Here is a 15277-nt window from a genome sequence, read left to right as displayed (position 1 = left end):
AGAGTTGGACACCTGGGTTCTCTCCCTAGCTCGAAGAGAGGAGTGGGGTCGGGGAGCCAGGACTCCCGGGTTCTATAGACACCCCCACACTAATTTTTATTAATAAACTTTATTCCGAGATCCATAAAAAGAAAGAGTCAGAACCAACCAAATCAAATACAAATAAAATAATCAACTGCCCCAGCCCCCCCCCCGGCGCACCCAGCTACCCCCCCCCATATACAGCAATAGCACTATCGGTGTCTGCACGCAGCCAGCAATGGGGGGGGGGTTGTGGGGTATAGCCCCCTCCCGACTGAGGTCTCTGGGATACTCTGCCAGCCCTACATGGGATCTGCTCTCCACTAGATCCTGCCCCCCCCCCGTGATCCATGCCATCACAAGGGGATCTTACCAGGCAATCCTGCTTGCTGGGGGGGATCTACTGCCAGCCCCACATGGGAGCCAGTTGATCTGGGGAAGCCCCCAGCGATCCAGCCAATTGCCCATGGGGTTATCTACTCCTCCCCATCAGGGATCTTATCATAGGATCTGCTCCCAGCCCCACAAGGAATCTGGCCTCCCTCTGCTTGCAACCTACCAGGGGATCCAGTTACCTGTGGGGGACCCAATCAGGTATGGGGGCCCATCCCCAAGAGGGGACTCAGCTGGCTGCAGGGGATCCACTTCCATAATGGATCCACTCTCAACCCCATGGGGATCCAGCAGATCCACCAGGGATCCACAATCTGCCCCATCCACATGCAGGGATCTCACATGGGGATCCACTCCCAGCCCCAAACAGGATCTACCTGTGCCTCCCCCTTTGGGAGGGATCCACTTTCAAGCTTTAGCCCCCAAGGGAATCTCATGGGGATCCAGGGAACTGGACACCTGCCCTCTTCCCCCAAGTCAGTCCATTCCCATCACCTGATTGGCCAGTCATCCTGACCAATAGGAGTGGAGTAGCTGGTCCCCCATCACAAGCAAACTGGCCAACAGTCCCAGCCAATGGGAGTGAACCGGTCAGTCGGCTGGTCATCCTACCCAATTAAAGGCAATGATGGATGTGGGACAATCTTTAATGGTGTCCTGTGACTGGCCAGACATCTCAGCCAATAGGAGGGTAAGATCCTTAATGGTCCCAGTCAATGGAGGGGCGCTTTTTAGGGTCGCCATCTTTTGTCATGCCGGCCGATTGGCTGAACATCTTGGTCAATGGGAGGGGAGCTCTGTAGCAGTCCCATCCAACGGAAGGGGAGCTCTTTGGAGGATCCATAGCCGCTGACTAGCCGGACATTACAGCCAATGGGAGAAGAGATCCTTAGGGGATCCATACTTGCTGATTGGCTGGACATTACAGTCAATGAGAGAAGAGATCTTTAAGAGAGCCATCTCTAACCACCAGCTGGCCAAGCGTCATGGCCAATGGGAAAGGAACTCCATAGAAGCCCCAGCTTATGAGACAGATCTTTAAGGGAAGTAAATTTGACCATCCCCACCAGTTGGCCAGCCACCACAGCCAACTGGAGAGGGTCCCTCAATCCATCTTGAGGTTGACGTAGATGTAGCGGATAAACTTGAGTGAGGCGAAGAAGGAGACGGTGCCCAACATGAGGAAGAAGATGTAGCCTGTGAGGAGGGAGTAGCCGAAGAACTCCACGGTCTGCACCGCGCCCGACATGTTGGAGCGGCGTGAGTAGTAGAAGACAGAGTAGAGGAAGATGAAGACACCGGTGGAGCCGGCGCTGAGCACCGAGCGCCACCACCAGCGGTAGTCCTCGCCCGAGAGCTGGAAGTAGGTGAGGGCGATGGAGATGCAGGCGCCCACGCTCAGCAAGATGGCGAAGACGAAGAAGAGGATGCCGTAGAGGGTGTACTGCTCCCGGCCCCACACCGTGGCGAAGATGTAGTAGAGCTCCACAGAGATGGCACTGGAGGATAAGAGAGAGACCGGGTCAGCTGCGGGGCAGAGGTGGGATCCCACTGTTTGGGGGATGAAATAGGCCGTCCGGAGAGGCGAAGGGGTGTGATGGGCTCATGCCAAGGAGGTGATGTCATCCAGTGCCCAGAAGACAGAAAGTGGGAAGGGCGACACAGGAAGTGGCGTACTCGGGAGAAAGCGACATGACTGTCTAGGTAAGAGTAAGCGGGAAAACGAAGGTGCCAACCTGTGAGGTGGGAAGTGGCAGGGAGGGGTGAGACAGGAAGCAGTGGCATCTCCTATGGAGAGCATGGCAGACAGGAAGTGGAGGGGGTGCTCACTGGGAGGGGAGGAAGTGAGGTGGCAGGCGCACAGAAAGCAGGAGTGGGGCTCACCTGAAGGGCAGGAAGCCCCCGATGGTCATGTGCACCAGTGTGGCCTTGTACCAGGGCTGTGGTGGGATCTCGCGGGCGATGTTCTTGGTGCGGCAGGGTGCGTCGAAGGGGCCAGCCCGGTTCTTGCCGAAGATGCCCCCGATAACGGTGAGGGGGAAGCCCACCAGCAGCCAGACCGTCAGCAGCAGCAGGATGGTGGTGGCTGGAAGGGCCTGTGTCGAGCCATTGGCCCAGTGCACCGAGTTCACCACGCTCCACGTCACGAAGAAGGGGGCTGGGAGGACAGGGGGCAGGTCAGGGGGACCAAAGAGACCCAGACCACCTCCCCAAGGGATCAGAGAGACTCCCCTGGAGACCAGAGAGACACTCTGCTTCCCACTGGAATCACAGAAGCGCAACCTACCACCCCTAGGAGGCCATGGAGATCCTACATTTTGCCCTCGTGGGAGGGGCCAAAGGCACTATGAAGCAACAGAGGGGACCACCCAGACCCACCCAGTGCACCCAAATCGCCTCCCCTGGGCAAGAGGAACCCCGGGGAACCTGGGCAGAGATGGGGGACTCCAGGGCCTCACCAGAGAAGAGGCTGGTGGTCAGCATGATGTTCCAGACCCAGCGCTCGCCCCCGACTTGCCGGTAGAAGTTGCTGGAGATGTAGCCGGAGATGCAGCAGGTCAGGGCGTAGAGCAGGATGGCGGCGGAGTTGATGGCGCCATGCCGGTGGACGTTGAACATGCCCAGCAGGGCCATGGCAATGATGCCAGTGCCCAGCGCCAGGAACTGGCTGCCTACGCCCAGGATGGCGCAGAGGAGGCTGCGGCAGGGAGGGAAGCGGAAGACGTCCGTGTGGATGATCTTCCAGCCGTTGTCCCCCTGGTCAAAGTCGTCCCCGGAGGAGGAGGAGGAAGCTTCTTCATCCAGGTTGTACCGGGCCAGATCATTCTTTAGCACCCGCATGAGGATGACCACCACGAAGCCCACCAGAAGAAAGACCAGCACCATGGAGTTGATGATGGAGAGCCAGTGGATCTCCAGGGTGTGGGGGAAGAAGCCCCCGTCATCTCCTCGGCCCCGCCGCTCCCCCCGCCGCTCCGAAGCCGTCTCAGACCAGCGGACACTGTAGGTGTGGGTCAGGGAGAGGGGCCCGGGCCCACGGACGTCGTCCAGGCTGTGCGGCTTGACATCTCGCACGCTGACGTTAGCGTAGATGATACGGTTGCCGTTCCACTCCAGATGGAAGTCCAAGTGGGTCCACAGCCCGATCTTGTGGCTGTGGGGCAGAAAGCCGCTCTCCTCCATGTACCCCACAAATCCTCGCAGCGGGATGTCATCCACCACAAACTCAAAGTAGTACAGCTCTTCAATGGCCTGTCGGAGGCGCTCCACCTGCCAGGAAACAGACAGGAGTAGGACCCAGGAGTCCTGGTGCCCAGCTCCTCCTGGTCTATCCCACTAGAACCCACTCCCCTCTCAGAGCTAGGACAGAACCCAGGAGTCCTGGCTCCCAGCCCTCACCCACTAGCTCCTGCTCCCATCCAGAGCTGGGTACAGAACCAGGAGTCCTGATTCCTGATCTGAGCTCCCATGCTCTGTTCCTGGGACAGAACCTAGGCAGTCCCAGTTCCTGCTGTAAACTCATTGGCCCATGCTCACATTCCTCGACCCAGGGATGGAACCCAGGCATCCGGGCCCAGTCTACCTGATCCAGCGTGAGCGTCTTCACGCACAGGACTGTCTTCTCCACGCTCTCCCGAAAGCGGATCTGGTACATGGACTCGGCCATGCGGTCCCCATCCAGGACCTCCCCGAGGCTCAGGCTCTTGTGCTGGATCTTTTCCGGAGAGCACACGGGCAGCTGGTAGTAGTGGTAGGTCTCCTGGGGGTTGTGGTATGGCCCCACCTTGTTGACGTAGAGCACAACGGGATCCCCAGGCTGGTAGCGGGTCTCGGAGGAGCCCGGGAGCGGCCAGGAAGCCAGCAGGAGGAGCAGCAGCCAAGGCTGGTGGGGCGCCATGGGGTGGGCGGTCAAGGGGGAGATGGGGTGGGGTCTGGAGAAGGAAGGCAGGAGACAAGGGACAAGAGGCAGTGAAGCCAGGTCCTCAGGACACCTGGGTTCTCTCCCACCTGGGGTGGTCAGCACCCAATGACAGAGCCCCCCAGCCGCCCCTGCGGTGCTCTAGCCATTGGATATCCCTGGATCACGCCAACCCATGCTCCTGGGACCCCTGCCCCGCACGCACGCCCTGATGCCAGGCTTGACATACTCACGATGCCCACAAGCTGGACCCGAAATTGGTGCGTACGTGCCTGGCAAACGAGCCTAGACGAAGGGCCGGGGATTTGCTTCTCTGACCCGCCTCGTGCCGGTGGTGACAGACTGGCAAGGCGCCCGCGGTGCCAGCTGGGGGCGGCCGTTGGCCCAAACGCCCTCGTGGTGCCCACACTGGTGGGGCCAGAGCTCCTGAGAGCCCCGAGGGCCCCGGGCGCGACGAAGCGGGTTTTTCCGACTATTTTGTGTGCAGAGAGCACGTGCCTCAGTTTCCCTGGATCTCTGGAGCCTTCCGCACAGATGCCTGCCCCTCCCCCTCGTGCTTCGTGCAGCACGTCGGGGAAACTGAGGCACGCACACTACACATGGAAAACAACCTGCCCCAGCACACGGGGACCAGCGTCCTCGCCCCCCCCCACCCCGCCACGGCTCCCCCCCCCGGGGTCCTCGCCCCCCCCCCCACCCCGCCACGGCTCCCCCCCCGGGGTCCTCGCCCCCCCCCCACCCCGCCACGGCTCCCCCCCCGGGGTCCTCGCCCCCCCCCCACTGAATCACCCCCCCGACCCGCCGCCCGCCTGGGGTCCTCACGCCCCCCCACTGACCCGCCCCCGCTGACGCTGCTGCGTGGAAGGTCCCGTGGCCCCTCGCCCGGCAGCGGGTGTCCCTAGCAGCCGGCAAGCAGCCAGGCAACTGCACCCAGCCGGGGGCCTCGCGGCTCTAGAACATGCTCCTGGCGCCTGATCCTTGGGTCCACCCCACCCCACTCCCTGCCGCTGGCCGCCACCCAGGCCGGCTCCCCCAGGTCCCCACCAACGGGAAGCGCGGCCCCCACCGCCGGGGTCCCTCCCTGGGCGGAGCCAGGGACCAAAACGCGTCGAGGTCCTTCAGGCGATCGCCAGGGCAGCACCAGCCACGTCCGTCCCCTACTTCCGCCCTCAGCGCCCCTAACGGGCTTCGTGCCCTCAACGTGACGCACTTCCAGCGCCTGAGGGGGCCCCGCCCCGCCGTCGGACAGTCTCTTAAAGGGCCAGGAAGCTGTTTCCCGGAGGGTCAATGTTAGGGTGTGCGGGGCAACAAATGGGGAGGGGGCAGCTGGTCTCCCCCAAATAAGGGTCCTCCACAGACCCCATTATCCCAAGGCCTCCCACAAATTAAGAGCCCCAAATTCCACAATGGCTGCAATATAACCCCCCAATTTCTCAGGGACCCCCCAAATTCCAATGGCCCTCCAAAGCACCCAGTTTCTCAGTGTCCCTCAAGTTGATCCCCATGACCCACAAATTAAGAGACCCCAAACCCCCACTGCCCCCAAATACCACAGTGACCCCCATATAAAGACCCCCAATTTCTCAGTGCTTCCCCAAATTGAGACCCCCATTTATGAGCCTTCAGATGCCCCATTACCTCGTCAATTTAAGACCCCCCCAAATTCCTTAGTGGCCCTCCACTGCCTCAGTGGTTCCCCCAAAATGAGGGTCTTTTGTGACCCCTCAAATAAGTCCCCCAATGCTCCACCTTTCCCCATGATCCCCAAACAAAGCCCCATTGCCCCCTACAAAAAAGACCTCCGTAGTGTCCCCCAAATCCCAGTATCCCCCAAATGCTGAGGGCCCCCCCAATGCCACTGTGCCCGCTCCCAGTGTGGACCCTGCCCCCCCGGTAGCCCCGGTAACAGGGATCGGCCAATGGGGGCTGGTGGAATGCTGGGGCGACATTGGCGGAACCGTGGAGTCGGGGGGCGATTCTGGTCACCGGGTTGGGGGACCGAGCAAAGCAGGTGAGGGGGGTCAGCGGGGTCACAGCCCCAGTGGGGAGCTGTGGGAGGCCAAGGCAGTTCTTGGGTGGGGTCACAGCCCCAGTGGGGAGCTGGGGGAGGTCAGGGAGGTTCTTGGGGTGCTCACAGCCCCAGTGGGGAGTGTGAGGGTTCCTGGAGGTCACAGCCTCATGTAGGGAGGGAGGTTAAGGTGGGTCAGAGCCCCATGGGTTGGCTCATTGGAGACCCAGCCCCACTGGGGTCCAGGGGTTTCATTGGGGGTCCCAGCTAGGATCTAACTGCCTGCCCCCCCCCCCAGAGGGGTGACTCTCTGGCACCAGATGCTCTGAGCCCCCCAGCGCCCCCAGAGGGGCAAGAGGCCGTCATGGTGGAGACAGCCCCCTCGGCCCCCTACCTGTCCGTCATGGACCAGTACGGCTACCAGCTGGGCAAGATCATCGGCCACGGCTCCTATGGCATTGTCTACGAGGCGTATTTCACCAAGCAGAAGGCCAAGGTGGCCATCAAAATCATCTCTAAGAAGAAGGCATCCGATGACTATCTCAACAAATTCCTGCCCCGCGAGATCCAGGTAGCGAGGGGGTGCCGTGGGCTGTGGGGGCCAGGCTGTGGGCGCCGTGGGGTGGGGAGCCGGGCAGGCGGGATGGTCATGGGATGCTGAGGGGGCAGGACAGGAGGCGCCGTGGGGCAGGAGGTGCCGTGGGGCAGGGGGGATCAGCAGGGGACGCTGTGGGGCAGGGGGCAGGCCAGGGGGAGATCATCAGGGGATGCTGTGGGACCGGGGGCTCAGCAGGGGGCACTATGGGGCAGGGGGTGCCATGGGGCGGGGGATCAGCAGGGGGCACTGTGGGGCCGGGGGCACCGGGGGGCAGGCGGGCGCCGTTAACCCCTCGCCGCCCGCAGGTGATGAAGGGCCTCCACCACAAGTACTTGATCACCTTCTACCAGGCCATCGAGACCACGTCGCGGCATTACATCATCATGGAGCTGGCGCCCAGCGGCGACATCCTCGAGTGGATCCAGAGCTCGGGGCCCTGTGCCGAGCCCCTGGCTGGCCGCTGGTTCGCCCAGCTCACCCTGGGCGTGGCCTACCTGCACAGCAAGGCCATCGTGCACCGGTGAGGGGCCGCGCCCGCCAGCCCCCGCAGAGCCAAGCCGCAGGCTGCAGCCAGTAGGGGGCGCCCACCGCCACTGGGGAATTACAGTGGGTCCTGCTCTATTGGGGGTTGTGCCATTCCCCTCCCTGCTGGGGGGCTGGCTCCCTGGCACCACCAGCCCCCCAGTCCCACCGCCTTTCCCGGTGCCCCTCTGCCACCTCCAGCCTTGCAGAGCCGGCCTCAGTTTACCAGCTTCCCCTCCGCCACCTGCACCACACGTGGCTTGAGGCAGCGGGTTGGGGGAATATTATCTCACCCAGGCACCGCCATAAAACCGATCAGCCCCCAACCTGGCTGGCCAAGCCTGCCCCCCCAGCGCTCCCCCCCAGAGCTCCCCAGCCCTGAGTCCCAGCCATGCTGCGTTCCACCTCTTGGATCTGCCCCTCAAGCCCCAGACAGGCCACTGAGTGCTCTGCAGGCTACCTGGGGGACACCCCACAGGCCTTCTGGGGGACCCACAGACCCCTGGGGGCCCCCCTGCCCACTGGCACCATGAGCCAGTGCCTGTAGAGGGGAAAGGCTCCACGCCCCATTCCCTAAGCCAGCCAGTCCCTGCCCTGCGGCCGGATCAGAGCCGGCACCCCCTAGAGGGGAAAGGCCCCGCGCCCCATCCTCACCCCCGGCGCCCCCTAGGGGCAGCCCTGCACCCCCGCCGACCCCCCGCTCCCTCCTGCAGGGACCTGAAGCTGGAGAACCTGCTGCTGGACAAGCGGGAGAACGTGAAGATCTCGGACTTCGGCTTCTCCAAGCAGGTGGTGCCGCAAGGCCAGCCGCCGGCCAGTCCCTCGTACCCACTGCTGGCGGGCTCCAGCCCCCTAAGCCAGACCTACTGCGGCAGCTTCGCCTATGCCTGCCCCGAGATCTTGCTGGGGCTGCCCTACAACCCCTTCCTGGCCGACACCTGGAGCATGGGCGTGATCCTCTACACGCTGGTCGTGGCCCACCTGCCCTTCGACGACACCAACCTCAAGCGCCTGCTGCGAGAGACCCAGAAGGAGGTGACCTTCCCTCCCCAGCCGCACGTCTCCGAGGAGTGCAAGGTGGGCGGGGAGGGGGCAGCAGGGGGCGCCAGGAGCTGGGAGGGCTGCAGGCCAACAGGGGGCGCTGAGTGGCCGGCAGGGAGTGGGGGAGCTGGCCAGCAGGGGGCGTGGTGGGTTGCGGGGCCAGACTGGCAGGCGGCACCCAGCAGACCCGGCTGTGGCTGGGCAGATGTAGGGAGATAGGTGGAGCGTGGGGGGCTGGGCAGACAATGCGGGACACAGAGCAGGGGGCTGGACACTGGTGGGTGGACTGGAGGGGCTGGGTGACCCATGCGAGGCTGGACAGATCATGGGGGGCTGGGCAGTGTTTGAGGCGGGCTTGGGGGGTCATAGGGTGGCCAGGTGGATAGAGGGGGACTGGGCCTCATGACAAGGCAAGCGGACCACAGGGGGCTGGACAGATCGGGGGGCGCGGGTCGTGTGGATCGAGGGGGTCCAGACCCAGTGGAGGGGAGTGAGCCAACTGTGAGGGGCTGGGTGCCATTTGAGGTCGGGCCAGGTGGATCATGGGAAGCCAGGCCCAGTGGAGAGGGGAGTGGCTCATGGGGGCTGGGTGGACCATGGTGGGGCTGGACAGATCGGGGGGGGGGGCAGATCAAGAGGGGCCAGGCCCAGTGGAGGGAGCAAGCGGGCCACGGGGGCCAGGCAGACAGCAGGGCCCTTAACGCTCCCCTTTGCCCCCCCAGGACCTAGTGCACCGGCTGCTTTGCCCGGTGCCCCGGCGCCCCACGGTGCTGGACCTGCTGCAGACGCCGTGGGTCCAGCGTTTCCAGGGCGAGCGGCCCCACACCGAGCTGCGGGCGCTGGAGGCAGCCTGGGGAGTGCGGGCTGAGGGGGGGCGGGTGCTGCCCAGGACCCCCTCCTTGCCCCTGCACAGTGAGAAGAAGCGGGGGGGCAGCGGAACCCAGCTGAAGGTTGCAAAGCTGCCAGAGAAGGGGAGCTGAACCCCCAATAAAGAGAGCCCAAACCTATGGGGTGCAGTGTGAGGAGGCTGGGAAAAGGGGGGGGGCTCAGTGGTGGGGACCTAGGGGCACCGTGCCAAGGGGGTAAAGAATGCCGCTCTATATTCTCAACCTTTTATTTTGGGGTCCTCCACCTGAACCCCGATTTCAAGGCAGCTAGAAAAGGGGGGCTCGGGGCTGAACCCCCCAGAATTGTAAACCCTGAGGTGGTTGTGGTTGGGACCTAGTGGGGAGCACAACACTGCACCCAATACTCTGACCCCACACATAGAGGGGGCAGAACAGCCCCCCTGAAGTTCACACCTAGAGAGGGACCTCTCTACCACCCTTTGGCTTTTCGGATGCAGCCCCCGACCTTCACATCTCGGGTGCCAGGACTCTGCCGTGCTCCCAGCGACACCCCCAAATTCCTCCCCACAGGCGTGGGGGGCAGAGGGAGTTCCCCTTAGTGTTCACTCCGATGGGGGGGTTCTCCCTAGGGCCCCAACACCCCAGAGTTTAGGAGATGGCACAGCCCCCCCCCAAAGTTCAGTACAAGTGGGAGGGATTGGGGCGGGGGGCTCAGCTGCGGGGGTGGGGACATTCAGGGTTCCACCCCAGAGTGGCCGGGCACTGCTGGCAGCAGCAGTAGGTTGATATCTCCCCTCCCCCACAGCATGGGCTGGGCTCGAACCTAGGCGTGTGGTCCAGAGCAGGGCCGGCCCAGGGAGGGACAAGGGGGGGGGCGGAGCTGGGGCAGGGAGCAGCCCCCGCCCCACAGCCAGCAGCAGTAGGAGGTTATCTCACTTAGCCACACGCACACACGGCAGTAGTAGGTTGTTATCCGTCTCTTATACCCCCCCATCACCAGCAGTACCAGGTTCTCTCTCTCACACACACAGCAGTAGTAGGTTGTTCTCTCTCTCTCTCTCTCTCACACACGCACACACACACATAGCAGTAGTAGGCTGTTATCTGTCTCGGACACCCCCGTCCCACCCCCACAGCAGGTTGTTATCACACACTCGTGCCTGCAGCTGTAGTAGGCTGTTATCCCCCCCCTCCCCCGTGCACACAGAGGGACACAGAGGCTCAGTCACTCTGGAGTTTATTCTGCCCCTTGGGGAGACGCAGTGGGGGGCACCGGTGCGGGGGGGCAGGAGCGAGCGAAGGCCTCCAGCCCCTGGGTGAGGAGCACCTGGGTCATTCCATTGGGGACCAGGACGCAGGTGACACCTGGGGGAGGAGAAGAAGAGAGGGGGGGTGACCCCCACCATTCAGCCCCGCCCCCACCCCTCCATTTGCTCCCCTCCCCCCGCAACATCCCAGTCCCTGACTCCTCCCCCCATTCCCTCCCTGGACCCTCCCCCAACATTCACCCATGTGGGGCTGGCAGGGAAGTCCTGCCCAGGAGGGCTGGGGGCACCCGGGGGGGCGGAATCTGAGGTCACCCCGCCTTGCCCACCTAGCTTGCTGACATCCCGGATGTTGCGCTCCTCGTCGTCGAAGAACAGCATCTGGGCGAAGGGGACCCCGGTGTCCTGCTGCAGCCTGGGTGGGGGGAGGGGCAGACTCAGGGCTGGCAGTATAGGGGTTCGGGGGGGGTTAAGGGTGCAGTGGGGGTTGGGATCTGGGGGGTTACTTGGGGAAGTGGGTGCTCTTCCCCCTAGGCTGGATCTCAGCTGGGGCAGTGGTGTTTAGGGGTGCAGGGGGTACCTGATGCTTTGGGGACTTGGGGGTACCTGTGGAAGAGGGTGGAGTGGGGATTGGGGGATTTGGAGGCATAGGGGGTGCAGTGGGTACCCATGGAGGTGGGTTTGGCAGGGTTGGGGGTTCAGCGGGTACCCGTGAAAGTGGAGGGATGGAGGTTAGGGGGGTGCAGCACTGTTTGGGGGTGCAGTGGGTACCTGTGAAAGTGGGGGGTGGGGGCTTGCGGGTGCAGCGGGGTTTGGGTGTGCAGCGGGTACCTGTGGAAGTGGAGGGGTGGGGGTTTGGGGGTGCAGTGCTGTTTGGGGGTGCAGCATGTACCTTTGGAAGTGGAGGGGTTTGGGGGTGCAGCATAATTTGGGGTGCAGCATGTACCTGTGGAAATGGAGAGGTTTGGGGGTGCAGCAGGGTTTGGGGGTGCAGTGTGTACCCATGGAAGTGGAGGGGTTTGGGGGGTGCAGCGGTGTTTGGGGGTGCAGCAGCTACCTGTGGAAGTGGAGGGGTTTGGGGGTGCAGCAGGGTTTGGGGGTGCAGCAGGTACCTATGGAAGGGGAGGGGTTTGGGGGTGCAGCGGCTACCTGTGGAAGGGGAGGGGTTTGGGGGGGCAGCGGGGTTTGGGGGGGCAGCAGCTACCTGTGGAAGGGGAGGGGTTTGGGAGTGCAGCGCGGTTTGGGGGGGCAGCGGGTACCTGTGGCAGGGGAGGGGTTTGGGGAGGCCGCGGGTACCTGTGGAAGTGGGCGCTCTTCCCCCCGGGGTAGATCTCCACCCGGTGCAGGAAGCGGTGCAAGCCGAAGAGCTCCAGCAGCTGGGTGGCGCCGCGGGTCTCGCCTGTCCTGGGGGGAGGGGGGTGGTCAGAGGGGCTGGGGTGTCGGGGCCGCAGGGGGGCGCAGGGGGGTGCAGGGGGGCGGGGGTCAGACACTCACCGGGAGGCGGCTGCCATGGGGACGCCCAGGCCCTGCAGTCGCTCCAGCACGGCCAGCACCTCGGGGTACAGCTGGACGGGGCGGCCGCGGGCATCCAGCACCGAGCCAGCCCTGGGGGCAGACGGGGTTACCCGACTCCTTGGAGCCCCAGTACCCTCCCCGCTGACCCCCCCGGCCCCCTATAGCCTCCTCTGATCCCCTCTAGCCCCTCCCCTCCACCCCCTATGGTCCCTTATAGCCTCCTCTGACCCCCTATAGCCCCTCCCCTCTGACCCCCATAGCCCCCAATCCCCTATAACCTCCCATGGCTCCTAGTCCCCTCCCCTCCCTCCTATGGCTCCTTATAACCTCCTCTGACCCCCATAGCTCCCAATCCCCTGTAGTCCCTCCCCTCTGACCCCCATAGCCCCTGATCCCCCATAACGCCTCTTACCCCCTGCAGTCCCCATAGCCTCTTCTGACCCCCTATAATCCCTTCCCTGACCCCTATAGTCCCCATAGACCACATAACTGCCTCTGACCCCGTATAACCCCTCCCTGGCCACATATATCGCTCCCTTATAGCCCCCGATCCCCTATAGCCCCCATAACCTCCACTGACCCACCATAGCTTCTTCCCCTAGCCTCTCTGAGCCCTATAGCTAGGACCCTACCAGATTCAAGGTGTCACAGACTGTGAAGTCTGGTCTCTCCTGTGCTTTTACTGGGCAGATTTCACGGGGGGCGGGAACTTTTCTCAACCTGGGGGTCCCGACCCTAAAGGGATTATGGGGGGCGGGGCTGCTGGCCTGGAGTGTCGCCACCAGCAGCAGCACAGATGTCAGGGTGGCAACACTGCAACCCCCCCAAGAACCGTGTGACCCCCCCTAGCCCCCTCTTGGGTCGGGGCTCCCCGGTCACCGCAGGGGACTTTTCTGATTTCAAGATCTGGGATCATGAAACTGACGATTTTTAAAATCCTATGACTATGAAATTGACCCAAATGGACCCTGAATTTGGTAGGGCCCTTCCCTATAGCCACCTCTGACCCCATAGCCCCTCCCCTGACCTCCTATAGCCTCCTCTGACCCCCTATAGCCCCATCCCCCATAGCCCCTCCCCAACCCCCTATCACCACCTCTGACCCCCTATAGCCCCATCCCCCATAGCCCCTCCCCAACCCCCTATCGCCACCTCTGACCCCCATAGCCCCTCCCCTGACCCCCTACAGCCTCCCCTGACCCCCTATAGCCCCATCCCATCTCTCTCTCTCCCTTATAGCCTGCTCTGATCCCCATAGTCCCTCTCTGACCCCTTGCATCCCTCCCTTATAGCCTCCCTAACCCCCTACAGCCCCCATAACCTCCTCTAACTCCATATACCGCTCCCTCATAGCCTCCCTGACCCCCTATAGGCCCTCTCAGACCTCATATATCACTCCCTTATAGCCCCCCAGACCTGCTTTAGCCCCATAACCTCCTCTGAACTCCATGGCCCCTGACCTCCTCTGGCCCCTCCCGTGACCTCCTATATCCCTCCCTTATAGCCCCACAAACCCTATATCCCCATCCATAGCCCGCTGGCCCCTCCCCATCTTACCCCTACACTCCTCCCTCTTAGGCCAACTTCCGTTCCCCCCCGCCCCCTCCCCATGTTCCCCTTGCCCACCTGCCCCGCTGGAAGGGGGGGTCCACGTGGGTGTCAACCCAGAAGGGCCACAGGGTGTAATCTGTAACAAGAAAGGAGGGGCGTCACCCTCCATGGAGACCCCCATCACCAGGACCTGAACCCAGGGCTGTGGGGAGACCCCACCTAGCAACTGCCCCACTGGGGGGTGCCCCACACTACCCCCCCCCAGGATCCCAGACCAGTCTCTGGAGACACAGACCCCATAACCCCCTGGTGACCCCCACCCAGATCTCCCCAAACCCTCCAGTCACACCCCCCCCACACTGCCCCAAACTCACCCAGAGCTAGGACCCAAAGGCAGGGCGCGGGGAGACCCCCCCGAAACCTCCCCTCTGCCCCTCCAGCATGCCAGCCAGAGTCGGGGGACACGTGTAACCCACACACCTCCTGGGGGTGGTGCTCTGTCCCATCTGATGGCACCGAGACCACTAGAGAGAGTGAAATGGGTCTGCCACAGCCTTAGCTAACAGGCAGTTGGCTTTTAGCTCATGCAAGAAGCTCCAGAGGTCCCCGGTTCGATTCCCCTCGTCGGTGCTACACAGGGACCCCCCACCCCGTACCTCAAACTCACCCAGGTCAAACACAACCAGCCCAGGGAGGTGGCACATCGGGTCCCCTTTGTCGGGGGGAGGGTAACAGAGAGAGATGGGGGGTGTCTGGGGGCTGGAGAGAGGGACAGACGGGGAGCAGGGGGAGCGTCTGGGCTGGATGGGGCAGACCCGGCTGATCGCTGGAGTGGGCCGGGCTGTGCCAGCTGGGCATCACGTGTTGGGCCATAGAGACTCAGGCTAGACAGGCTGCTCTGCAGTTAACCCCGCCCGCGCCAGGGCACAGAGCTAAAGAGCCCAGTGCAGAGACTCACCCCCAGCCAGCTGCAGCTCAGTGCCAGGCAAGGGGTCCCCATGTAACCAGCCCCCCACACACCACCCCAGAGCCAGCTGCAGCTCAGCAACCTGCGAGGGGGTCACCATGTAACTGGCTCCTGCGCCCCATCCCAGAGTCAGCTGTATGTCAGGGCCGGGTGAGGGGTCCCCACAGGAGTGAGGGAAGCTCCGTAACAGAGGAGGGGGCCCACCGGTGCCCAAACCACGGCCCGGCCCTACCTCTCCGCCCCGTCTCTTCGCTGCAAGTCTTTGGCCCCCGCTCACTCCTCCTCGCCCCCTCCACCCTGGCTTGCCCTTACACTGGTAAAAAGTGGGTGGTCCATGGCCCCCTGACTGCACCTCTTCTGGCACGCTGGGTCCCTGTATACCAGCCCTTCCGCCCACCCCAGACGGGCCCCCTCTCAGTGGGGCTCACTATATAACCAGCCCCTCCCCCCCTCGGAGGGGGCCACGTCTCAGCGCCAGGTCCCCAAATACCAGCACCCGTACCCCACACGAGCAGCTGCATCTCAATGCTGGGCAAGGGGACCCCATATAACCAGCTCCCCCCAGAGGGGCCGGGCCATGTCTCAGCATCGGGTGAGGGGTCTCCCTGTAAGCAGCCCCCCAAACCTCC

The 15277-nt window shown here is 63.3% G+C and overlaps 3 protein-coding genes across 5 annotated transcripts; 1 reads left to right on the top strand and 2 right to left on the bottom strand.

Annotated features, from left to right (window-relative positions):
* Window positions 1-120: 120 nt before the first annotated feature.
* TM9SF1 (transmembrane 9 superfamily member 1) lies at window positions 121-5334 on the bottom strand. 3 transcript variants are annotated; one of them, XM_073308633.1, is made up of 6 exons: window positions 5170-5334; window positions 4567-4805; window positions 3998-4346; window positions 2874-3684; window positions 2299-2572; window positions 121-1913 (listed from the first exon to the last, which is right to left on the bottom strand). In XM_073308633.1, the coding sequence occupies exons 3-6, from the start codon at window positions 4310-4312 to the stop codon at window positions 1520-1522; spliced, it is 1794 nt and encodes a 597-aa protein (XP_073164734.1). In that variant the 5' UTR covers window positions 4313-4346; window positions 4567-4805; window positions 5170-5334; the 3' UTR covers window positions 121-1519. The 3 variants fall into 3 exon arrangements, with proteins under 3 accessions (XP_073164734.1, XP_073164735.1, XP_073164736.1); XM_073308634.1 differs by lacking the exon at window positions 4567-4805; XM_073308635.1 differs by lacking the exon at window positions 5170-5334 and having other exon boundaries at window positions 4606-4958.
* Window positions 5335-6744: 1410 nt separating this feature from the next.
* On the top strand, window positions 6745-9482 carry TSSK4 (testis specific serine kinase 4). The gene is made up of 4 exons (XM_073308812.1): window positions 6745-6912; window positions 7245-7459; window positions 8175-8538; window positions 9225-9482. Exons 1-4 carry the CDS (start codon window positions 6745-6747, stop codon window positions 9480-9482), a joined length of 1005 nt encoding a protein of 334 aa, XP_073164913.1.
* Window positions 9483-10570: 1088 nt separating this feature from the next.
* Window positions 10571-14561, bottom strand: MDP1 (magnesium dependent phosphatase 1). Its single transcript, XM_073308630.1, has 6 exons — window positions 14349-14561; window positions 13757-13817; window positions 12110-12220; window positions 11912-12019; window positions 10945-11030; window positions 10571-10715 (listed from the first exon to the last, which is right to left on the bottom strand). The coding sequence occupies exons 1-6, from the start codon at window positions 14383-14385 to the stop codon at window positions 10588-10590; spliced, it is 531 nt and encodes a 176-aa protein (XP_073164731.1). The 5' UTR covers window positions 14386-14561; the 3' UTR covers window positions 10571-10587.
* Between the last annotated feature and the right edge of the window lie 716 nt (window positions 14562-15277).

The sequence above is a fragment of the Lepidochelys kempii genome, chromosome 13 (genome assembly GCF_965140265.1).
Source record: "Lepidochelys kempii isolate rLepKem1 chromosome 13, rLepKem1.hap2, whole genome shotgun sequence".
Classification (NCBI taxonomy): Eukaryota; Metazoa; Chordata; order Testudines; family Cheloniidae; genus Lepidochelys; species Lepidochelys kempii.
Note: the sequence above shows the minus strand (reverse complement) of the source record. Positions and strands in the feature narration are given on the sequence as shown.